Source organism: Podarcis erhardii, assembly GCF_964252035.2.
Source record: "Podarcis erhardii genome assembly, chromosome: 5".
NCBI lineage: Eukaryota > Metazoa > Chordata > Lepidosauria > Squamata > Lacertidae > Podarcis > Podarcis erhardii.
Window position 1 is genome coordinate 47667962 of NC_138509.1, and position 25832 is coordinate 47693793.

At 41.3% G+C, this 25832-nt stretch overlaps 1 protein-coding gene across 1 annotated transcript; it reads left to right on the forward strand.

Annotated features, from left to right (window-relative positions):
* Positions 1–122: 122 nt before the first annotated feature.
* On the forward strand, positions 123–25832 carry MCMBP (minichromosome maintenance complex binding protein). The gene is made up of 16 exons (XM_081863719.1): positions 123–303; positions 3828–3913; positions 6330–6470; positions 7511–7552; positions 9259–9358; positions 9896–10027; positions 10512–10663; positions 12562–12662; positions 13504–13679; positions 16425–16548; positions 17917–18034; positions 18694–18859; positions 23044–23177; positions 23855–24019; positions 24743–24831; positions 25565–25832. The coding sequence occupies exons 1-16, from the start codon at positions 246–248 to the stop codon at positions 25689–25691; spliced, it is 1911 nt and encodes a 636-aa protein (XP_081719845.1). The 5' UTR covers positions 123–245; the 3' UTR covers positions 25692–25832.

The following is a 25832-nucleotide window of genomic DNA, read 5'->3' on the forward strand; positions in this document are numbered from 1 at the left end:
TGGCGGCGCCGGCGCCTCCCCCTCATCTCCCGCCAACCCGAGCCCGCGCTGAGGGGAAGGGGGAAGTGAGGCGGAGAGAAGGAGAGTCAGCTCGGCCTCGGGCGCGCCGCTATCGACGACGACGACGACAACGCCTCTTCGCGAAGCACTAGCCCGCCTAAGCGCGCCATTGCCCGCCGTCGGAGGGATACTGAGCGACCGTCGGTGAAAACCCGCCTGTGCCTCCCGGTCCGAGAGCCGACGACATGCCGTGTGTGGCGGACTGGCTGAACTGCCCCCTCAGTATCGTGCAAGGCATCTTCGGTAAGCGAAGGGGGAACCGGAGGGGGGGGGGCGAGGCAAACAAGCAACGCCGAGAAGGCTTCGGGAAAGAGAAGCGAGGGAGGAGGACGAGGAGCCGGGGCTGAGACAAGCCCGCTGGGCCGGGATCAACCCGGAAGAAGGGGTCGGCTGCGCATGGAGGGAGCCGGAGGGGCGGCAGGGCAAAGTGGGCCTAGCTGGGCAGAGCTGGAAGGCGTTAGTGGGGAGCTCGGCCTTGCCCAGCGAGAGGGCAGCGGGCGCCTGGCTCCCACTCTTCGGCGGGATCGCATGGCTGTTGTGGTTGTGAAGCGCCCTGAAAGCAGACCAGGAACGGGGACAAGAGTGCCTCTGAGCATGTGTAGTATGCCTTTTCGCGTGCTAAAGAACCGGGAGGTTCCAAGGAGCCTTCAGCATCACTCCCCCCCCCCCCCGAGGGTAATCGCCAGATCAGAGCCCTCTGTCAGAATAAAGCGAGGACGTGGTATTAGGCTGGTGCATGTCAAAGCCCAGTAAGGCAGGTAAATACCACGCCGTCTGGCTTCTACATGTTTTGTTCCTTACCAGTATCAGTTGCTGGGGTATTTAACTAGGGTGTCTGTGTCTCCCAGGATGTGTGGGTTTAAACCAAGCCAATTGAAATAAATGACCATTGATTTAAACAACCAAAAGAGAGCCACTAAAATCAAGTAGCTTATTGATTGGTATGAATAACGACAGCCTGCTATAGTAACAATTAACTTGCAAACATATGTTTTAAGGAAATGAATGCCTAATATCTTCTGCAGTACAAAATTTATATTGTTGCACACCACCACAATCTCCGAGCAGTGTGAGATTCAAGGGGTTCCAGGCTTTTCCAGGTCATGTTCCTTCAGAATGAAGTATAGCAGAGAATCTGCTGTCTTTAGGGTATATGGTTTATTTACACATGTATATGACCCAAGTCTATGATGGAGAGGTCCGTGGCATTAACACACCCTAAGACGGTCTTGCTTCTCTCATAGCCCCATCCTTGGATTCCAGCAGAAATCACACACAGCTCTGTCTCCCAGCTGCCTAGCCTCCAGTCTACCAGGTTCTAGCTTCTAGCTCACATAATAACTTCTGGTCTTTGTAACTACCAGCGAGTTGAAAGTTGGGGCACAAAGCCACTTCCTTTGTAACCTTAGAAGGGGGCTCAAGTATACAGCCTGCCTACCCCCCCCCCCAACTCATAACAATATATAGATTGTGAGCAGGTAGTAAAATTGAATGGTTTCTGCTTGGCTTTCTCTGCGTACATGCATAGGCACTAAGCAAGATTAGTTACATAGCGACTAAGTTGGCTGTCCTACCCACCCCGCCCTTCACACCAGGCGAGAAAGCAGGCTAGATTGGTTGGGGAATCCATCCCCCCAGCCTTGCTGGATTCCACTACTGTAGATATTTCTTCTTTCCAGTAGCACCTTAAAGACCAACTGAGTTAGTTCTAGGTATGAGCTTTCGTGTGCATGCACACTTCTTCAGATACACACTTCAGATACACACTTCTTCTTCAGATACACACTTCTTCTTCTTTTCGTGCATGCACACGAAAGCTCATACCTAGAACTAACTCAGTTGGTCTTTAAGGTGCTACTGGAAGGAATTTTTTTATTTTGTTTTGACCATGGCAGACCAACACGGCTACCTATCTGTAACTGTAGATATTTCTGTTCAGTCCACTAAAAGTGCAGGCAAGCAGGAGTACCAAAATGGAGTGTTCCAGAAGAGGGGCTAAGCTAGCCCAGGGTCTTCTGAATTGTGAGGCACCCCTGTCATCACTTGAGGGTGATTTACCTCCCCCCCCCCCCGTCTTGCTGGCTTTCTTCTCTGACCAGCATGAGTGACAGATGCAGTGGTGCCTCCACCACACATCACTGCTACCCAACTAGGGTTTGGGTTGTCTTTCTATTGTCTAGAATTTTTCAGAGGCTACAGATACTTAGTTAATTGGCAAGAACAGTTTGTTCTTCATGACATGGAAAGTATATATCAATCCTTTTTGACGGTGATGTGGGATATTTGGGAAATTTGGGGAGACTTTTCTGATGCTATAGAGTAGGGGCGGATAACTTCTTGCCCATGGGTCAATCTTGGGCCTCCATGGAATCCAATTTGGCCCCATGGCCATTTTCCCCAAAACACATCAACCCACCCATCATGGAGGGCAGGAGAACAGGGTCCAGCCCTGCATTGGCTGCATGCCCTGTTGCTAGAAGCAAACAGGATCATGCAGCCAAGGCAGCAGGATTTAATCCCCACTCATCAGCTGAAAAGAAACTGAGATATGAAAGCTAGGCACTAAATGGCACCTTAAACCTGGTTATGGGCGCAACAATGGAATGTCTAGGTGCACTTTTTTTTAACAAGAACACAAAGCTGAAAATGAATGAACTGCAGCTAAAATATTATGTTTGTTTTTCACATGGTCTAGTCCTTCCCCTGCCCACGCCCCTAATATTCTTAAGAGGGTCTCTTCTCCAATCTTCAGAAAGTAGCTGGAAGTGGGGAGGCAGAAAAAGGTCATCCTTTCCTTCCACTCTGCAGTTTTAATCTGAAATCTTAGGCACAGTATTGTGCCCAGCGCTCAGAAACTGTTCACGCTAATGAAATTCCCTGTCACAAAATGCACCTTCAACGATGGGAGTTTTGAACACTGTTCATTGATTCAGATCTGCTGGTATCTTTCTCCTCTTCCACCGTCTCTCTACCACTTGTTTGCTTAAAGGAGAAGCGTGGAGCTGCTTCAAAGAGCGATATTTCAAAAAGGCTCAAACAGGAGCGTGGGAGCTGCCTTAAAGCTCTTTGCAAACAGCAAAATGGTTTTGAAGCTGCTGTAGGTTCCTAAGTGCCGGATAGCCAACAGGCTGCCCAGTACTTGGAAACCTCACACAAGAAATACGATGTGACCACCCGTCATTTATGTGATATTGTGATTCCCTAATATTTTATTTGCAATTGGCAAATAACAGTGAACTTGTGAAATTGATTATTTTTCTCCTGAAAAATAAAACACTGGAAATGTTTCTGTTTCTGAAAATTTTTCACCCCACATTTGGTTGACAGACTAAATCAAGGATTCAGAACCTGTGAACTCCCCATGTGTTGCTGGAACACAACTCCCATCATCCCTGAAGACTGGCCATACTGCCTAGAGTGGATGGGAATCACTAAGTTGATGGGAGTTGGAGTTCAGCTGCATCTGGAAGGCCACACATTCCCTATCTCTAGTCTAAATATTCAGCTTGCTTAATTTAATGCAGTAGCATTTTTCTTGTTCATGAACTCCAACAATTGGTATTCAGAGGCATGCTGTCTCCAATACTAATAAATGTTAGCCTTACTACTTGAATCAAGCTTTTTATTTTTTCCAATAATTAATGCTATCTGACAATATTCTTGCAAAAATTGTGTTTGCAGTTAAGTCAGGATTCTATTTTATTTCCCAAATACATTGGAATCTTGAATGTTCTAAAATAGTTCAATTTCATTTGTTTTTTTCCTAGCTCAAAATAGTCTGAATCCTGAATGGGAGAGAAAAGTAACGGAATACTTCAGAGAGAAGCTGAAAGAAAATAATGCTACTAACTGGGTAAAAATGGGCTTACTTATTTACATATCTAGGTCCTACCCTTTTGCTTTGGTGGCAGTACACTTGTGTTTTACACAATATCTTCCTGTAACATTGCTTTAAATAAATTTGCGAACTGAACTGAGAAAAACTACTAAAAGGATTCAGTTACAGATAGGTAGCCGTGTTGGTCTGCCATAGTCAAAACAAAAAATTCCTTCCAGTAGCACCTTAAAGACCAACTAAGTTAGTTCCAGGTATGAGCTTTCGTGTGGTATCTGAAGAAGTGTGCATGCACACGAAAGCTCATACCTAGACCTAACTTAGTTGGTCTTTAAAGTGCTACTGGAAGGAATTTTTTGTTTTTACTAAAAGGATTATAAGGCTCCAAGCAGATGGGCAGAGCAGTCCTAACCAAGCAGATACAAAGGCGTATCTCTGTATGTTAAATTGCATTCTAACTGTTCCTGCTTGATGGGGTGCAGGGGAGATGCAAACCTTCATTTTCTGTCCTTTCATTGACTCTTATTGGGGGAATTTAGTTACACCTGCATTTTAGCTGATGTAAATTACACCAAGCTCTGTGGGTAAAACCAATGAATTAAGGGAGTTGTGATGCAGCATAAGATTCTTTATCCCTCTCCCTGCACACATTTCCCATTCTTGACATGCCCCCTTTTTGCCCTTTACACCAGCATAACTTAAGCTGATTTAATTTACGCCACCAGGGCTTTCCTTCAGCCGGCGTAAACAGATACAGTGGGGTAATTTATTTACATCAGCTTAAGGGCATCTCATTTGGGGAGTGGGATGACATACCACATCCTAACTTCTCCCACTTGGCATATCTGATGTTTAGGGTTTCACTATAAGTGCAATAGGAACTGAAAATCTTTATTAGAGAAGAGCAAAGTTAACAGACTATAACTTCTTTGAAAAGACAGTAAGTTGAATGCACCTCTAATTAGATACCTCACGTATAACTGGGACTTGCAGGTATTGTTAACCTCATGATAAGACACAAAAATATAAAAAATAAGTACCTGGCGGAGGCTGGTCAGAGTTTTTGTTAATTCTACTATAGAGATTTTGAGCAAGAATAGTCAGGATGCAGAATTGCCTACTCTGCCTGTTTAATTTCATTGCATTGGCAGCAGTGTTTCTTAGCCTCTAGGACAGGCATCCCCAAACTCAGCCCTCCAGCTGTTTTGGGACTACAGTTCCCATCATCCTTGACCACTGGTCCTTTTAGCTAGGGATGCTGGGAGTTGTAGTCCCAAAACAGCTGGAAAGCCGAGTTTGGGGATGCCTGCTGTAGGATAAGTCTTTGCAGTGGCATACTGTAGAAGAGAGGGCCACAAACCCTTTTGAACTAATGGGCAAATTTTGGATTTTGAGAGAGCATTGTGGGTGCCAGTCACAACATGGCTGCCATGGGAGACGGACATGTCATAACACAAAATTAGAGTGAATATAATCATAGTGAAGCTTTTCCCACAAATGTATTTCCATACTAGGAAAAGCTTACCCTGTCAAACTTCTGCCTTATAGCTGTTAAAGGCACAACCTTGCTTTTCCCCTGTGCCATCTTTAACTAACACCTAGGCTGCCAACCTGTACCCACCTACCTGGGAGTTTAGGGTAAAAACATGTTGTAGGTAGAATTAGACATGAACACAAAGGGGAAGTCACATGAGCATACCAGATTAGAATAATAAGCATTCTAGAAAGAGCACTATTTCTGATGACAAGTTGTTTGAATGACACTCGGTGTTGGCTTAGTTGAGATTAAATATTTGAACATCAGTGTTCTCTGGTAAATTCATCCCCAAAGTACAAAAGAGTAAACTGAAGTGTGATTATAGCTCAGCAGCTTGATAGCCTGAGAGACTGGATAATTGGCAATTAAGCCTTGTAATGAAGGGCATACAGTGAATTCAGAAAACGAAGGTTTGAATGGTGACAGTACCGTACTGTATTAATACAGTTTTACTGTTCATCATTGTTATTCAAAATGATATGGATCTGTTCATGGCTCTTAGCACCTGCATTTATCAAAAAGAAAAGTAGATGTTAGCAGAAGTGGTTTAACCAAAGAGCCACAGCATTTCCCAGGTCAAACTCTAGCAGTAAAAGACTTCTAAAAAGCTGGACCTATCTTAGAAAACACATCTGTATTATCTATTATACCGGTTATCTATTATACACAGTATTAAAAATATTGTGAACTTGACAACATTTTTTTTTCCACTGGCTGATGTAAACAAACAATAAGGCTGCTGCTAGATTAAAAAAATATAATGTATATTCTTTAGTATAGATTGATTTCCTCATGATTCCTAATTACTATATAAATTAAGGTTCCATTAGAGAGTAAAATTCTGTATATGTCATGTGAAAGTAGTAGTAATTCAATATTATTATTATTCTTCTACAGGTGCCTTCATTGAATGATGTCCCTCTACATTATCTGAAGCCAAACAGTTTAGTGAAATTTCGCTGTATGGTTCAAGATATGTTTGATCCTGAATTTTATATGAATGTTTATGAAACAATTGACATACATACTAAATCATGTGTAAGTGGTTCTTCTTTATTATGGTCCTTATTGCTTTCTCACATGCACAGATACGTGCTCTCTCTGTGTGTGCTTGCCTTACTAATCAGCCATGATTTATGGTGGCCATCATCCACCTCCTCTCTCAAATCTTCGGCTTATTGTTCCATGTCACATGGGGCTTTTGCAGAAGTTCGACAGCGGGGGAAAGAGGGGGGGAAACCCAGCCACTTCCCTTTCCACAAGTCCTCCTGACACACACAGGGTATCAGCAACCAATCCATGCTTTTAAAAATCCATCAACTTCATCAATGAAGAGCACCCCATGCTTGAGTAATCTGAAATAAGGAGAATGTGCAGGGATGGTGAGTAATCAGTCTTCCTCCTTAGGAAAGAGGATTCTTCATTCTGTTTTAACTGTGGATAGGTGCATCATTATCATGCTCCAAACCCTGGCATTTCTTGTGCTGGGCATATGCAGTGATTTACTCAAGGACTGAGACCTACAGCTATTCCCACCAAGACTGAGAAGACCCTACTTAGATGGACGACTTCCAGGTCTCAGTCTCCTTAAAGAAACAGGCGTGTCTGCGGCATAAAAGTACTATCTTGGACTTGCTCTCAGCTGAACTGCTTTGCATATTAATTACCACGGCAGAAGGTTCAGCAGTGCCTCTTGGGAAGCAAGGCCACCACATCAATTATTGGTATAACTGAAGGGGTGTGCCCTTTTTAAATATGAAATTTACATAATCGTATTTTGTATATTAGCCTCCCAATAGATCCTGAACATCTGTGTCAGGCATAGCCACAAGCCATCATGATTTAGCTCTTCATCTGTAGGAGTATTTTGTAGCTGCTTTCAGAAGGGGGCTATAGGCCAGAATTTTTCCCATATTCAATTCTTTGTCAGATTTATTTTGATCTTTACTTTGAAATATGTAGTGCAATGCTGATACTTAAAGCATAACCACAATTGAAGAGATTTCTGTTATGCATAGAAATGAATGTGAACTGATGTAGGATACAACAGTGATCTCACATTGTCCTCTTTTTAATAGGTTTTGCATTTTGGAAAATACAGAGATGTAGCAGAATGTGGGGTGAGTGATAATATGGCAAATATAGCTCCCTGTCCCCCCGCTCATTTTCGGTTTGGGGTTTGAATAATCCCCAGAATCCATAGGGGAGATGGTTTGGTTGGGCAAGCTGTAATGCTTGCACCGACAGAACGATTAGAAGAGTGACACTGAATTCCTCCCTTTGAATAAAAATCTAGCAGTTTGGGGTTTTTAAGTGTAGGTTTTAAAGGGATAAACCTAAACCTTGCAAGTGATGTTTCTTACTTCTGTGCAATAAGTCGTCCCATATATATGTGCCTCTCCCTTGCTTCTCTTGCACCTCTCTCTAAAGAAAAAAATAGTACTTCAAAGAAGTTTATTTCAACAAGGATATGCATGCAGGGATATTTTTCTGTATTGGCAAAATGTTGATTTCAGCACCACAACTAAAGAATGTATTTAGTGGTGTACTTGATAATGCCTCTGTCCTGTATTACACAACCAAGACAGTGAAGTGGAAATAGAACAGAATATCAAACTGTAGAAGGTTTTGATGATCTGATCCTTTTGGTGCATCTAGTACTGAATTATTTCCATTTTTTAAAAATATAGAAAGTCTCATTTATGCCTACATTCTAGGAGAGTAGCCACATTGGTCTGCTGCTGTAAAAACAAGTCTTGTGACATGAGCTTTCATGAACAAGACAAGACCTTCATCAGATGCATGAAGTAGGCTTTTGATTATGAAAGCTCATGCTGCAATGATGCTGTTGCCACATAATGTTTATTTTTCTTATTAAGATAGTTATCTGAAAATTCACGGTTCTTTGAAGTTTTGAGATTTAGTTATAAACACATAGGATCCGTAATAAAACATTGCAGTGTGAAGTCTCATTTACAGGCTTCCAACAAACCAGCCATGCCCTTCTTCAAGATCCTCATTTTCACTCTGTTATTTCTCAAACCCAGTTAGCATTTTATGGCTAGTGAGCTTGTTTAGTCTTCCACAGCTCATTTTAGGTCAAACCCCCCCTCCCACTATTAGATTCCCCCCTAAATATTTTGATTGGTACTCCTGCAAACTTTGGGATTCCTCCACATCTGCTGATAGATCCTTCTTGCACATGGATGTTGCCGTTTTGGCTACTTAAAGATTTGGCATCCAGAGAATGAGGCTTTTATTAAATTATATTGATTGATTCAACATTTTAATTTAATTTGAGCTTTGATTCTTACATTATACTGGGGGTTTTGTCTGAGTGATGCAAACACTGATGAGTCATTATGGCATATAATATCAAATTGTTAAATAAGCCCATTTTATTTATTTATTTTTGTGACTGTTAGTATCATAGTTCTGCAATATTAACTATCAGAACCTGTGATTATGATGAAGCAGTTGTTCCAGTTTCTAAGAATAAAACCTCCATGCTTTTTGTTCCATAATAGGAAAACTATTTGCAGGTGTTTTGTTCTTGCATTCAAAATGGTTTAAAGCATCAGCTGCATCATGAAGATGGTTGTTGGAAGAACAGAGTATATTGTATCTTAGTGTGAAAAGGAGTACCACTATATGAATCTGCAACCCTTTTTGAAACAAAAAAATACTTTGGTACTCTCAATATTCTGGTAGATTAACTTCTGTTACAACTGACCTAGTAGGATAGAATTTTTGAAGTGAAAATGGCCAAATATTATTGGATATCTCGTATTCTAATGTTGTGTAATGTCACTTGATTCTTTTCTAGCCTCACCAAGAAATAGATTTAAACCCTAAACAAATAGTAACGGGAGACAGGCAGACTTTATACTGTGTTCCAGTGCCTGGAGAGTCAGCATGGGTGAAAGAAATATCCTTTGCAGTTCTTTGACTGTTCTGTATGCTGATATATAGAAAAATATATATGCAATGTGGGGTGGAAAGAAAAAATTGTAGAGTTGGAATAGACCACAAGAGTCATCTAGTCCAACCTCTGCAATGCAGGAATCTTTTGCTCAGCATAACCCACAACCCTGAGATTAATAGCCTTATGATCTACCGACTGAGCTATCTGATTAAAGTGCCTTGAAATTTGAAGAAAAGGTGCTGTCCTACAAAGAAAGTTGAAGTGTTTGGGGTTTTTTAATTATTCCATAAAAATGTAGGGTCGGTTTTTCCAGGCATATCTACACAAGCAGATGAGTAGCTTTGTACATTTTTTAAATTTTAGAATACTATTAAATTGAAGTCTTCGGAAAAATATGACTCCCTCTGGTGGTTAATCCAAAAATAACAAATCTATCTATCTTCTTTTGTTTTAAATCATTCCATACAATTGAAATACCAGATCAAATTATGGTGGGTAGATCACATCAGTAAATGCTATTGTCCTTAACTTGAGATTTAAGCCTATACCAGTGCAAGCCAAGCTCGAGTTTGCCCTTCGACATCCTATACACCAAGTCGTCACAAGAGGAGTTATGAGGAAGATGAAGATATGGAGTTGCATCCATCTAAACAGAGAGAGCAACATCTGGGTATCAGCTAATTAGACATTGATGGTTTTATTTTAAGTTCCTCTTACACCCAAAACACACTAAAGTCGTATGGCTGAATAGCTGTTTTATTGAAGCACATATTTTTTTGATACTCTGATCCACTTATTGGGCTGCATCTATGATTCTCCACTAGATCAAGTGCTCTTGCACTAATGGACTGATGAGTTTTAAATGTTGCATAACATTTGTGCAACTGATTGTGCAACTGATTGTGCAACAAAGTTACCAGCATCTTTCTTATGCATTCTCTTGCACAACAATATTCTACTGGTGCAAAATATTTCACCAGCAAAACAGGTACTGTGTGCTTCTAGTTTTGCACTACATTGGATGCACCCCATTACAACGTTTACTTTTTTTTACCCTAAACTTCTGGCCTTGTAAAGTTTCTTTGAAAAAACTGGAAGTTTTAATTTCAACTTTGATTGGACTTTGATTAGAAACGGCTTCTTCTAACTTGCAGGAAGTGTGCCTGATATCCATGGGAGTGGAGAGCCAAAGCGATTAGAAACAGAAGCATCTGCAAGACATCAGACAATCTCCTTAAATTGCTCACCTCCGCTAGATCTAAACTTTCCACTTCCAGGAGAGAAAGGCCCTGCATGTCTTGTGAAGGTAATAAGCCTATCAAGCAGTATTAAGCATTACCTCATTTACATTTTAAATCCATGATGAAATATGGAGGCTAAGTTCAACCTCCACTGATGAAAATAATACGCTTCTGAATGCCCATTACTGGGGAGTCATAAGAGTGAGCATGTGGCTGCAGTCAGGTGCTGTTTGCAGGCTTCTCATAGACAATCTGGGTTGGCTATTGTGAGAACAGGATACTGGGAGAGCCTCTGGCCTGATACAGCAGGGCTCTTCTGTTCTTAAGAAAACCAAAAGAATGTAATCCTTAAAATAAATCCTGCCATTAAATGCACTGTTGACCTAGGGTATATTATTATAATTCAGAACACAGAAGTATGTGTAGCTGCAGTTGTACTCACATAAGCAGACACTTGAGATGTCATGTTCCTTTAATCCTGTTTATTCAGTTGAAGTTATGAAGTTATATGTGCATTCTTTTTTAAAAAAAACAACAACTGTGATCATACATTTTATGTGAGTTGACATAGGTGAAATAGCAGGATACTCGTATCTCACACAATAAATGGCAACATGTAAATCTCCAAAGTAGGTCTCCAAAAACTGGAATGTAAGCTAAGAAGTAGACCAACAGTTGGTGTCTGTGCTGGGGGTTGTGCATGTTGATTAGTAATGCGTTGTGTTATGCAGCTCTGGCCATTACTGCTGCATATTTCTGAAATGATTAATATATTCTCTATAAAGAGTAAAGCTCAGTGCGAAACTCATGGAAATGGGTAAAATGCAGCTAGTTATTACAGATGTCTGCAAGCAAGAAGTGGCAGATACAATGAAATGTGCAAGAAACCTTCTGCTTGCTCTCTTAAGTCTCTACGGTTATGTTGAAATCTACTTTATGATTTTGCTAGAGAAACACACTGGCTGTATTTGGATGAAACAAAATTTTAAAAATCCTTCCAGTAGCACCTTAGAGACCAACTAATTTGTTATTGGTATGAGCTTTTGTGTGCATTCACACTTCTTCAGATACCATTTGTATTTGGGTGGTTTATTGTTACAAGAATGAGCTGCAGCAAGCCTCAGGTTTGTGCACTCCCTTCCCTCTCATCTTATCCACTGTGGTCACAAAGAAAAGATCTAAAGCTGTTGCTTCTTTTTGAGTAACTGTAGTTTACTCAAAGTCCTAAAGTCCTAAACCGCAATTAATCTTAATTATGGTTTGTTGAAACAAACCAGTTTCATAATCCAGAGTTCAAAATCTGCTTTTTTTTCCCAGTACAATATAGTTAAGATTAACCACATTTTGTCTGCGTTCAGACATTGCGACAAGCTGCAGTTAATCCAAAACAGAAGCAAACACTTCCAGAGCCGTCCTTGCAGCCATACCAAAAGAAAGAAGGGAAAGTGCAAGAATATGAGACTTGTTGTGAGGAATGAGGCAGAAATTCAGTTCACACTGCAAATGTGAACCTAACTAATTTGCAGAACCCAAAACAATACGTGAGCTGAAATGCAGCTATCTCGCTTCTCTGAATTTTGCTGTGTAGTTCTCAACCCAAATTATGTACAGTATGCATAAATGTGTATAAAACATGCATATATTAGTGAAAATAACATAAGTAATATACACATTAGAAGAAAAGGTTTACAGAAATGTGTGTATTAGGAGAAATGAGCACTAAAATGTTGGTGAAGTTTTGGGAGACCGTTTTAAAAAGAAATTCACAAACTGATGCAGAAAAGTGAAGAACTGAACTTGATATTGGAGGAATGAGCATCTGGAAGAAACCGAAATTGAAGGATTCATCCATTCCTACTTGCTGTTGCTCATTCCTGCAAAGATAAGTCCTGGCTTAATATTCAGCTCTATGCATTATGTTACTATAATCTGTCTCTTCTCTTAAAAATACTCTTTGTGACAGATATATGAAAACGGGGATAGTTTCAAAGTGAATGATGTTCTTGAGGTGTATGGGATTTTATCTGTCGATCCAGTCCTGAACATGGTGAACAACGAAGATAGGTAACATTTTAATGTTAATAGGATCTACATTTACAGTTATTAATGATAATAATGTTGAAGGCACACAGATTTGAGCTACAAACAATATTTAAGTATTTTATTTGTAACTTATTAGTATAATAAGCACCACTGTATAAATAAGCAGAAGTATGATCCAGTTTTTCAATAGCAAGCTGAGCTCAGCTTTTACTATGGTGCTGACAGCATAGTTGCACATGCCCTGCTGTCTCCTTAAACACACAGCACTATGAGGGTGACAGGCAATGTCAGAAGGAAGACCTCTTCATTCGTTAACCAAGCTCAGCTATGTTGTTGACAGTGTAGCAAGCAGGAAGCCCCCACCCCCCCAGACCAATCTATGGGTCCTTCAGTCTGGAGTTGATGTTGTGGAAAGTTACAAGGCATACACACACTTCTTGACCTAGTTGGCTGCCACATCCATGCCAGTCACCACACTGGTACCACTCCAGACCCCACTTAGGATTGCTCTGTTAGAATCCTGGAAGTGTTCTGTGTATGCAACATTGGGAAGGGTTTCTAGCCATGTTGCCTTTTTTCTTTCGGCCTCAAGCACCATAGCAAAGAGGCCTATTATGTGTAATACCTTCCCCTGTAGAGCTTATAGCTTCATCCCACAGAAGTACACGGTGGCAAGTTTTGATTCTAAGTGAGGTTGAAACCTTGTAGTAGCTGTCCTTCCCAGTAGGACTTGCCCCTCCCAATTTTCATGGTGTACATTTTTTAGTCCCGCTCTATTTGTTTTATATGTCATTGTATTCATTAATAGCACCTGTATAACTGCACGAAATGTGTCTTAAGCTTGGCTGTTTTTATTTACTAGGGAGAATTCATCCTCTCCAGTGGAGTCTATGGAATGTATGGACACAATGGAAGAACAGAGGGTTCATAGTCCCCCAGCCTCATTAGTTCCCAGAATCCATGTGATTTTAGCACAGAAACTTCAACACATAAATCCATTATTGCCTGCCTGCCTTAATGAAGAGGAAAGCAAGAGCTGTAAGTAGTTAAGCTATTAAAAGAAAGATTACCTCATTACTGATGAATGTCTGCACTGGACTTTATTGTTTCCACTTCCTCATTCACAAAGAAATAAGCTTGTTCCCAGAGTCCTACGTATTCAGATCACAAAGGTATTCTACTAAACATCTTTTAAGCCTTTGATGTCAAGGTTTTTCTAGATTTTCCACAAATACATTGGCATTGTCGGGGGTTTTTTTTATTTGAGCAATGTGACTTGAAATAAGCTTATTCCTGGAAAAAGGCCCCCCATGCCAGTCCTAATTAACCAGTGCTCACCCCCTGTAGCAACAGTTAAGGCTCTGGTGTACATTTTGTACTTTTAGCTGGTGAACAAATGCATATGAAATATGCAAGCATGGGATTATAGTGTGCATGTTACAAAGATCCATACTCCAAATAGTTAAAGAAGGTTGCTATCAACACTGATCTCTTTGGTTTTTAACTGAGCTTGATTTTGCTTTGTGGCACTTGTATTATTTTTTTCCAGTAGTTTCTCTTCCTTACGCAAGTAGTTTATATTTTGGCTACAAGTTTTACTATGAGATCCTTGGTGGAGATGGAGCATATTGAATCCTTTTGTAAACATAGCTGATAGTTATGAATCCTACAGCATATTTAAGTCCCTTGGCTCAAAAACCATTCAGTTTCCTTTAATGAGGGATTCACCGTGAACAGGATTCACAAATCCAAATCAGCTGTTTTTCAGCAAAGGAATGGAAGCTGAGGAAACAGCTCTTAATTACAACATTGAGTAAAAGTCTTTCCCCACCCCACCCCCTACAACAGCTGTTGCCCTGCTAGATGCTTTTCTGAGGCAGAAGCCAGCCTCCTAAAAAATCAAACCTCATATTAATGATTATGTACCGTATTTCCCAGCTTTGTTTAAGGAAAATTGGGTGGGGGGTTTTTATACATTGAATTTTCTCACTTAAGCACAAGTGTTAATTAAAAGTGTGGGTTATGCCAGCTATTATGTGGGCACTGAATTTCGCTAGAGAAATGTTTACATAAAAGGGGAAGAAAATTAATAAATAAATTGCTTTATTAACTTCAATTCTGTCCAAATTCAAGTTACCATTCATTCCTGTGTTTGAAAGTAGACAGTAATGAGTAAAGATAAAACATTACAATATAATCAGTACTACTTTCTTAATTGTTATTTATTTACAGAGCAATCCAAACAGTGTGGGAGAGGGAGAACTGAAGGGAAACACCTTTTTGGGTGCCCTGCAGGACAAAAGGGAGCATAAAGCAGTGGGGGGGGGTTTCGGGGGGGGCGTCTGTTACCACCTGCTCTTTCTTTTTCTTTGGGACTTGCATATGTTTACTCATTTGGGGGGCATAATGTCCGGAGACTGGGACTTTTTCGGATCTAATGCCTTTCCCTGCTCTCCCATGGCATACCCCTTTTCCTTTACTGAATTCTGTAAGGTGCAGGCTACAGAGGAAGACATTGCAGAGGGAGGCCTGCCCACTCAGATTTGAAGCATTATTTGGCCCCTGACGCACTCTCCCAAGGACTGCAAGATTAGAAAATATTTATATACCACCTTTCAATTTTATATTCTCTGTAGTTTACAAATTAAGATTAAAAAGGAGACATTATTAAAATAACCCTCCATATAATCCATGTACAACATGCTGTTTTGATGTCTACATCTGCATGTTCCACTGAGCCATAGTTGAGTGCTGCATGAATTGGCTACATTGCATCTTAGGCTCCCATCCTTTCTCGCATGCAGCTTCTGCTTTTACAAAACCACAGCTGCTGTTTCATTTACACTGTGGTTAATATTAACCATGGTTGATTTTCAAACAAGCCAACTTCAAACCATAATTACTGACAGTGGCCTGCTGAACAAACCATAGTTAAGGCTAAGCACATTTCTAGATCCAGATGAATCTGCGAGCTGCACCTTAAAGAGCAGAAGCTTGCAAACAGCTCCTCCCAGCTGTGTGTGCAAAAGATAAGGGGAAGCATGCAGCCCAGTGCCTGTCCTGCATATTCATATTGTGCTAAACTACGCTTTAGTGTTACATGAAAATGTGACCAACAAGTGGTCTCCCCAAACATTTAGTGATGCTGCTGCATGTACTCCAATGTGTTCATTGGTCCTGTCCTGCAGAGGGCACCCACAGACCAGAAGCTAAGCAGCAGACCTCTCAAATTCAAACCCAGACTGGCTCATGGCACAGTATCCTCCTTCAGGGTTAGAGTCACCTACTTCTCTTCATGCAAGATCCAAATCCAACCATGCTCTTCTTGCCTCTTGGTGGTAGTATTCTGAAGTTCTGTGCTCTTTGTAATGACAGACACCTCCCTGTGTCTTTGTGTAATCTATATTCTTTAAACACGCACACATATAGTGTTCTGGCTTGTGTAATTATGTACTACTTTTGCAGACCAGATTTTGTATAGTATTATAGTTAGTGTCGTATGAAAGTATATAATAAGAAAGACATTACGTTAAACCAATAATAATAATAGTAAGGGCCTATGTTGAGAAACTTTGCCCCAACCGTCAGACAAAGTAGCATAGTGTGAAACTTAGGTGGGCAAAGTTTTACAGCAAGATACAAAATTTGCTCTTTTGCTGGATATAGAGCTGTATGTTGTCCAGTCTTTTTCCCCAGTTGATACTCATTCATATAAAAAGAACTGTATTTTATATGACTGTTAGGCAATGGTATTTCTGTCTACTCCCTACTGTTCTCTGTTAGTTGTTTCTAGTTTTATGTCTGAACTGTCACCAGTCAGAGCAGAGCTTCTTGGCTTCCTCACTCATGCCTTCTTGGGAGACAGCCTGGCTGCTGAGTACCTTATATTGCATCTCATTTCCACAGTGTAAGTAACCTGGTCAGCTATTTAGAACATTTCATTTTTCCCATACAACCCTTTCTAAATTTAGGATTTAGCATGCAGCTCAGCAGATTCTTAAGTGTTCTGTCAGGGGCTCAAAGAGATCAAATAACACCTATGAACTAATAACCAGAGCAGATGTTTTAATGTATTGAACCCAAATACACAGGGATAGCCTTGGGTATATCATTGCCCAAGAAATGGAAGATGGTGCTTCCCTTAAGCAAGAACTCTGGGAAGCTTTCAAACAATGGGGGCAGCGCATGTGTGTGATAAACCATGGTTCATTATGTGCACCAACTTCAGGTTCATGTTCTCCTTCCTCCACCAGTACAGCTCTCAGTTTCAATAAACCACAGCTCAATGTTGGCTCTGAATCCTAAACTGTGGTTAGTCCTACCTATATGTAATTCAGACAGACTAGCTTCATAGGCTTTGGCTTGATGGTAGTTTCAACAAACCATATTTAATACTAAACACATTTTGACCAAAGTTTGAGCACAATACTTAACTGCCAACTTACTACTCCTGACTACACCAGAGGAGGGTGGGAAAGCAGTCGAGCCCAAGGCTCACTGCAGCTAATTCTTGTAAGAGCGAGTGAGAATTTGCTCAAGGGTGGTACATTTTGGATAAAAATTCTCCAAATTTACTTCTGTTAAATTTTACCCTATTTTCATCATCTAAAGTTGGGCCTTCAGCTCACCTCCAGACTGGGCTCCTATAGCATCAGGAAGTTACGGACCTGATTGTCTTATGTGTTCCATATGTTATTTGCATCCCATTCTCATTCTCATTCTTGGCAATTTCTCTACCTGGGCATTTGAGTTTGGTTGTTTTGTTTCTCACCTTCCAGTATCTATTGGGAGAGGAGCAGTTAACTAGACACATAAGCTGTCCCTCTCACCCAATAAACAATTATAACAAAGCCATCCAGAAATATAACTCCTTCAGGGCTTCACTCCTTCTTAAGAGGTCAGTGAAAAAGGGGAAGGTTGAGCCAATATTTGTAACTACCTCAGCCTTTCCTGATGATTGAAATAATTGTGGAGGAGAATTTGGAGGTTCTGAATAATTTACCACCTGAACCATTGATATCCTCAACTGTGCTCCCAATCATCATTCGCCATCTATATATGAAGCTGAGGTCTTTTCTGGTATTCAGATGTATAAAACTGAAGCTCACTTTACAGGGTTTGGGGAGAGGAAACAATTTTTGAGCTTTCTATTAGCCTTCTAGACACCTGCTTTTTTATTTAAAAAAAAACCCATGAATCATGAATTTGCCACTAACTTCTTGCAATCACTCTAGCAATTTCAAAATGTCTGCTTTCTCTTTTGTGTGTTTTCTAGCTATGCAAGAAGAGATGTTCTTCCTCTGGGAAAATTCACAGTCAACTTAAGCGGCTGTCCAAGAAATAATGTCTACACGGAGCACATATACAATATTATTCAGCAGCTAGTGCCTGCAGTAAGAATTCTATATATATAAATGCTTTGTGGAGCAACTGATTGTGCAATAGTTCACCTATATGAGTATGTTGATACAGTAGCCACCTAGAAGCTTCATTGCAGAACTGGAGGTGTTAGAAGTATACCTAAAAAAGGCAGGTGCACACTTTCCTACAATATTTCTGTTCCAATAGCTGTGAAGACTGCAATTGGAACAGTACATTCAGTTCCTTGGTCATAGCAGTAGCCAACACCTAAATGAAGAAATGAAGTATCTGTATGTGGAATTCTATGGTATATTTTTGGGAATAGAGTTTATTTTGCCTTACGCAACATCTTTAATACTCAAGGGTACTATGATAATTTGGAGCTTTAAGGAAACTCAGTAAACACGTAAGACTCGCATCTTTTAAAACTAATACACAAAAAACTTAACTCGCTACAGTTCTCTTTTTTAAAAAAAGTTTGCTAATGACATATCTAAGTGTATTGAGAATAAACATTTGTATTCCCCATTCAACTTGTGATGTCTGCATGGTTTCTGTTTGATCCTTCCTTTGGAATCTGGTGTGTGTGTATTGACCCACTTGTTATATCTCTGTTATTGTTTTAGTGTTGTTTTGTCTGTCAAAGGAACACTTCTTACCGGAAAACTCATAACTTTTTTTTCCTTGACAGTCCTATCGCCTGCCCATGACCATAGAGAACATGAACTGCTTAAAGTTTAACCCTCACAAGGACTACACAGCTAACCGCTTAGTCAGTGGAGTACTACAGCTTGCAAGCAATACCTCCCTTGTGATAGATGAGACTCTGCTTGAGCAAGGACAGCTTGACACTAGAGGTTGGTATTTGGGTTTCATTCATCCATTCATTATCCCAATGCAATGCTCTCTTGCATTAACAGAAATATTAAGAAGAAACCAGATCGCTGCATTTAGAAAGGATAATGTTGGCTGTTCAGGTTGCACTGTCATTATTTTACAGAGTTATCTCTCAGTTGACCCACTTTATTGCTTAGGGCAGAGTACCTGAACTTCACTACGGTAGCTTTATACATGTTTTTGCCGCCTACTTTTGTGTCTGATCATTTTGCTCTGTTTGGAAGCAGTGCTGACTTCATCTCCTTATACCGCTGGCATCCTTGTTTTATAACTCCCAATTCCAAAAGCCACAGGCAGGACCTTCGTGCTGGTTAACCTAGTGGTCTACTCCCAAAATGTATGTGTGTTTTCTCAAGCTGACAATCCTAATTCTTGAAATAATTGGGCATTTTATCTAACATGTCAGTGAGATCAGGGTTTTCAACCACTGGTTGCGTGGCAATTCCCGCCCCCTCCCACAGTTGGAGTAATAAAGACACTGGACACAGAATTAAGGTTAATGGGCGTAAATGGCCACAACTTTATTGATTTCAGGTAAGAGCAGTATTGGCTTTAGGCATTGGCCCTAACAGACTATCCGGTCTAACCGGGAAGGGGTTAAACACCACCAGGGGGAGCCCCCGAGATGCACATCCCTAGGCGCTCCCCGAGGGGTTACCGCTCAGGGGGCGCGCTTTAGGCCCTAGCCTCCGTAGGTTTCGGATGAGGCGACCCCCCCCCCCAGAGTCCTTTAACGAACTACCCTTCAAGATTTGGGGGAGGTGATGGCGTTCCTCCCCCCAACTTCATTTGCATAACAATACCCCTGCCAATGCCTAACCGCCCAAACCAAGGAGTTGTGACGTTTTGCTACGAGGTAGGCGAAAAAACCAAGTGGCTTAAAATGCAGCCAATTAGCCAAATGGAAAAACTCCTACCAGGCCCCTTGCGGCGACCAGCCGAAGCCCATAGCAAAGTCCGAATGCAAACCTAGAGGGCAGGTGGGTGGGAAAAACCGTAGCTGCTGTGAGAAGGAAAAGGGGCGAGCTGGGGCTGCCCTGACCTTAAGAGCCCCTGGTAAGCCCGCCCCCTAGCGCCAGCCAATCGCCAGCCAGCTGGCGCCGAGGGAGATGAATATTGATGAGAGGGGGGGGATCCCTGAGTCCCGCAGGGCTGACACCAGCCCCACGAGATTGTAGTTGGGGGCGTGAGCCCCGCAACCCCACCCCCTCCTGATATCAGTAGTGGCTTTGGCTTATATCATAACTTCCCTTCTGACAAACAGCAGAGTTCACATAACAGGGATTTCCACCTCCTTTGTAAAGATATGGCACAGGGGGCTACAGACAGAGAATTTGATGGAAGTTGCCCTTTTTCATCAACAGAGTAGCAACCTAGGATCCAAGCCATTGTCTCTGTAATGTATAACAAATTCTCATACGTGACAACCCATGTCATATGTAGCTAACCAATTTTTACAGATTAGCATGATTAGAGCAGAGTACCTGCGCTTAAAGTACTGCAGAAAATTTGGATTAAAGTCCTTTCATATCCCGTGCTTAGTATCAAGATGGAGGGTTTGATAAATAGGTGCCAGCTGGCAACTCAACTGGAAGGAGAGGTTTTTTGCTGATTTCTGCAGCATAAAAGGTGGCTCTGAGAGGAAAGGGAAAGTGACAGAAATTCCTCCAGCAGGAACTTCCACTGATTTTGAGTTACTTCTGCAAAAGGAATAAGCCCTCTCATTCACAGAAGGACAAATCTGGATCAGCACTGGTTTTTTTTTAATTTGCTTGTGGTAAAGGGATTTTTGTACCACCACTGAGAGTTTCCAGGGCAGTTCACAAAAACTTGGCTCAGTGCTCCAACAAAATCTTAAGCCTTTTAATTTAAAACCATTACTTAAATCTGCTTAACACTTTAATTCATTGTTCCAGTTACTCCATGCCTTGTTTGTTCTGATCAACCTGACATGTGCGTGGAACAATTTGTTACCTTGTGTTTGATATGGCGGGTGGGAATTTGCTCCGTTTTCACTTAACTTATTACACTTCACAGTGTACTTTTGTGAAGACTTAATAAGGAATTCCTTCCTTTTTGCCCGTTGGTGGAATGAATGTTCGCTGCTCTAAAGGCAGCTGTTTCCAGCTTTGCTGAGTCATTGCTGCCTTTCCCAGCGTGGGAGCCTCCAGCTCGAGCCAGTTCTGAACATCCGGTTAGCTTCCTTACTCAGTATTACCAGTATTAGCCTCAGGCATCTATTGAAAAGCTCTGTATTAGGGGGAAACTAAAACTTAAATCTGTAATTCACTGTATCAGTAGATCATTCTTGGCAGAATAGAGCTTCTGGTGTCATTTAGTTATGTTTCTTGGCTTAAAACAGTGACGCCTCCTTATAATATTCTTGGGCTATTTTCGTAACTCCTGTGTAGAACGCCCAGGCTATCTTAAACTTCTCTACTAGCAGGTTTTCTGCTTCTGTTGGATCAGGCTGCAAATGTGAAAAACAGGAGCCACCCACAGCCATGAGTTGCTATCACGATCCTTTCTTTCTCAAGGACATAATAAATGAAGGAATGCTCAAGTAGTGCATTTCTGCTTTAAAAGCAGGTGTTGGTAGGTACAACGTGGTCAGTAGGATGGAATAGTAGTTGCCACCAGCTAAGTGGTAGTGCCTCTTGTCTGCTACTGTATACAGTGGTACCTCGGTTTACAAACTTAATTTCTTCCAGAAGTCCATTCTTAAACCAAAGCATTCTTAAACGAGGCACGCTTTCCCTCCTTCCACCGTCCGGCTTCCGTTCCTCTTCCAAGGCAAAGTTCGCTAACCGGAACACCTACTTCCGGTTTTGCGGAGTTTGTTGCCCGAATAGTTCGTTAACAGGACTGTTCGTAGACCGAGGTACCACTGTATTAAAGTTTGGGTGCCCGATTATTCTTCCAAAGCAGCTACTCTATTCCCAGCTTAAGAATGGAAAGTGAAATACCAGTGGACAACAAAAGAGGTTTAAAGAGGTTCTTAAAGGCAAATCTTTAAAAATGTAGTATAAGCGCTGATAACTGGGAAACACTGGCCTTTGAGTGCTCCAATTGGAGAACAGCCTTTACCAAAGGTGTCATGGACTTTGAAGAAGCACAAACTCAGGGCAAAAAGGAGAAACGAGCTAAGAGCAAGGCACGTTTGGCAAACCCTCACCATGATCAACGTCTGCCTGGAAACCTATGTCCCCACTGTGGAAGGATGGGTGGATCCAGAATTGGCCTCCACAGTCACTTAAGGACTCACTGTTAAGACCGTTTTCATGGAAGACCATCTTACTTGGCTACGAATGATCGCCAAAGAAGAATTAAATTTCTTTCCCTGATAAGGGAACAAACATGTCATCTATCTGAAGCTTCATATTTGGTCTCTTAGCTTCTTTTGAAATCATACTGATGCTATAGTAGTACTTGTTCCATGGGCCACAGGGAGTGCTACAGCACTTTTCCAGCTGGACATGATGGGTACCATAGCACCTGGTGAGATTTATACCCTAGCAAATGGACACTGCAGCACTTCAGGAGGCACAGGGGAAGAATGAATAAGCAAGAACGATGGGATTTCTGGAAACAAAAACTATTGCTTATAGATGGAAGTTCATGGAACCCTGAAACTCTCACTATTCCCCACCCCCTTTCCAGCACCCTCCTTATTCAGATGACTAGTGCCTGGTGCTGAAAAGCTGAAATTGCTCTCTTTTTTGTTCTACCACGTAGTTCAACAGATACTGTAGTACCTGGAATTCTTAACTGATATACTGAATAAATAGTAGAAGCTATAACAGCAGAAGCTGTATACTTGTGCAAAATATAATTCTCCATTCTATCTCCTTCCAAATGTATACTCCAGGATCTACTCTAGGACTTGACCTAATATCCCTGTGAACTGGAAAGTGCCATGATACATACAATAATATTACATCATCTTGGAGTAGACTCTACATCCTGAAGTTTGTGTGTGTGAAATATAACATATATTCTTGTGATTTAAGTAGATAATTTATTCCCAGATAGTAATATACTGCACAAAATAACTGCCAACTGATCATTGAAAGACTGTGTTTTGTTTAAAACTTGAAGACTTTGCATCTACATTTCAGAGGATTTTTTTTTTCTGATTCTGTAGGTGTTCACAATGTGACAGCACTAGGTCACCTGATAACTTGGCAGAAGGTGGATTATGACTTCAGTTACCACCAGATGGAATTCCCATGCAACATTAATGTCCTTATCACTTCAGAGGGCAGATCGCTCCTACCGGTATGGCAATACTTCACTTTTCCTCTGCATTTGAAAGCTTGTTAATGAAGAACAAGAGCATACTATCCTAGGCCAACTAATTTTGTGTGTTATCACTACTTGCCACTTTCAACTGCTGTTCAGTGAAATATGCTATATTTGCTATTAAGATCTCATTTACTTTGAAATGAAAGGGAAAGGTTGGGATGCTGTAGTGATAGGACAACATAGAGTTGGAAGATGATGGCCCTCACATCATAGACATTATGTGTGGTGTTCCATTTGTAGATGGAGAGGATAAACCAGATAGGCTAGTTCTTGAGCCCCCATTCCTCAAGTTAGAGCTGTGTAGCAAATACATCTATTTAGGGTTGCCTAAGTTTTGTTAATAGTCTAAACCATATTTGTGTTTTGTTAATAATAATAATTTCCCCCTTTTTTATCCCTCACTCTCCCACCCGCAAGCTCAGCTCCCCTCTCTGATTTATTTGCACATATTATTCTCTGCATGTTATAAAATTGTAATTGGTTATATTGATTATTTGTTTAATAAAATTGTTTAATAAAATTGTTTAATAAATATATATTATTAATAATATTTTTTACCTCACCCATCTGGCTCATATTACAGCCCACATCGCTTATAGTATGGAACTGATAACAGTGAAGAAGTAATGCTGTGCAATGTCTTTCCACAGTCCGACTGCCAAGTCCACCTGCAGCCGCAGCTCATTCCCCCCAACATGGAAGAGTACATGAGCAGCCTTCTCACAGCAGTGCTGCCATCTGTCCTCAACAAGTTCCGCATTTATCTAAGCTTGCTGAGACTGCTGGATTACAGTATATCTGATGAAGTGACCAAGGTAGAGAAAGCACTTTCTGCTTTACCAGAATCTCTTGTCGAGCAGAGTATATAGTTTGGGACAGAGTCATTCCATCTAGGCTGCCACCTCCCTTATCCACAATACTCCTTGCCCTAACTATGAAAGGGAATCTACCATTGGGGATTTTGTTGGACTTCAGATATGACTGCTTCAGCCTGTTGCTTCCTGAAAAATATGAAGAACTGTCCTAGAATCAGTTAAGTTGCTATTATCAAGGGGAGAAAGTGCAGGAGGACATGATCCCTATGAGCGGACAGTGCGTATTGGCAGCGGAGTAGGCAAGTGTGGTCTCGTCTTCTCATGGTGGGATAGAACACTCTCTTCATTTTAGAATACTGTCTTCAAGGGATAACGGCACCATGTAGAGGCCCATTAGGAGCTGTTGTAACACTAGGATACCTGGGAGTAAGGCACTTTGCCATTATATAGGCTTGGAACTATAGTCCCTCCTTCAATGGAAGATTTTGCCAATACTACACTGCATTCCTACCTTACAGTAGCTAAAAGTAGCATGAAAAGGGGTAGATGTTTATTTTGTGTAGTGGGTAAATAATTCTTCCCACCTGGAATTCAACATGCCTCAAAAGCGCAGTGCTACAAGCAAGGTAATTTGCTATGTAATTCCAACTCGTATTTAAAACGTACTTCGAAAGTGCAATAATTTTATCACTACATTTAATGAAAACACAACTTCTCTTACAGGCAGTAGAAGATGATTTTGTGGAAATGCGTAAAAATGACCCTGAGAGTATCACAGCTGATGATCTTCATAGAACTCTGCTTGTGGCAAGGTGAGAGTACAAATGCAGAATAGCAAACTGCAAGATGCCATAATTTGCTGGAGACGTGCTTATCCCTTTAACTGCTTCAGTTCTCTTCTTGGCCCTTCTTCCCCACCATTGCTCATTTATCTTCCTCCATTTCCTTTTGGAGAGTCACTAAATCTCTTTTTTTATGGCAAGCTGCTGAAAAAAAGTCCTGGTTATGATAATTCTTGACCTGGATTGCCAAGAAATGTAACCTAGACTCATAGGAGCCTACAAATAAACTATACTATATAATACACTTAAGTAGAACAAGTACATGACATGCAGACCCAGATTCTGCAAAGGAGGATTATGGGGCTACCTAGAACATGGGTCAGAAAACTAAGGCTGGTGGGCCAGATCAGGCCTAATCGTCTTCTGGATCTGGCCCGCAGACGATCCGGGAATCGCTGTGTGGATCTCTAGCGCACACATCCTTTCCCACTCCCTCACACGGTGGCGGCGCCTCCTCCTGACTTTTCCCCACCCTGCCTAGAGGAGGAAGGGGGCTGGGCTTTATTGGTGCCAGCAGCAGCAGTGCTTGAGCGGTCTGAGGGACAATGGACCAGCCCCCTGCTGAAAAAGTTTGCTGACCCCTGACCTAGAAGCGCAGTTTAGCTTGTTGCTTTCTTGCACAGTTAAGGGATATGGAGTGATCACAGATTACAGTTGCAAAGTTAAAACCCGTATTTCTACAACGTATCTTTCTCACCTGCAGGTTCCTTTCTCTGAGCGCTGGGCAGACGACGTTGTCAAGAGAGAGATGGCTCAGAGCAAAGCAACTGGAGGCACAACGTAAAGGGAGACTACAGCAGCAGAAGTGTGTAAATGGAAATGAACTCTAAAGCTACAGCTCCCATTTTGCTTTGATGACTGCAACTTTTGCCTAATCTGTGGAGCTAGTACAAAGGGCGCTAGCTTATGTTTATATTGGGTTTTGTAGATAATTTGTACCAGAATGTTATGTCTGTTTTCTCAAACTTGGA

What these genes read in the sequence shown, in the direction of transcription:
- MCMBP (XM_081863719.1), top strand. Translation starts at nt 246, where the DNA reads ATGCCGTGTGTGGCGGACTGGCTGAACTGCCCCCTCAGTATCGTGCAA. An exon ending in ACAGAGAGAGCAACATCTGG is followed by an intron (nt 10,028 to 10,511) that starts GTATCAGCTAAT and finishes TCTAACTTGCAG; the next exon opens with GAAGTGTGCCTGATATCCAT. An exon ending in TTGCATCTCATTTCCACAGT is followed by an intron (nt 16,549 to 17,916) that starts GTAAGTAACCTG and finishes TGTGTTTTCTAG; the next exon opens with CTATGCAAGAAGAGATGTTC.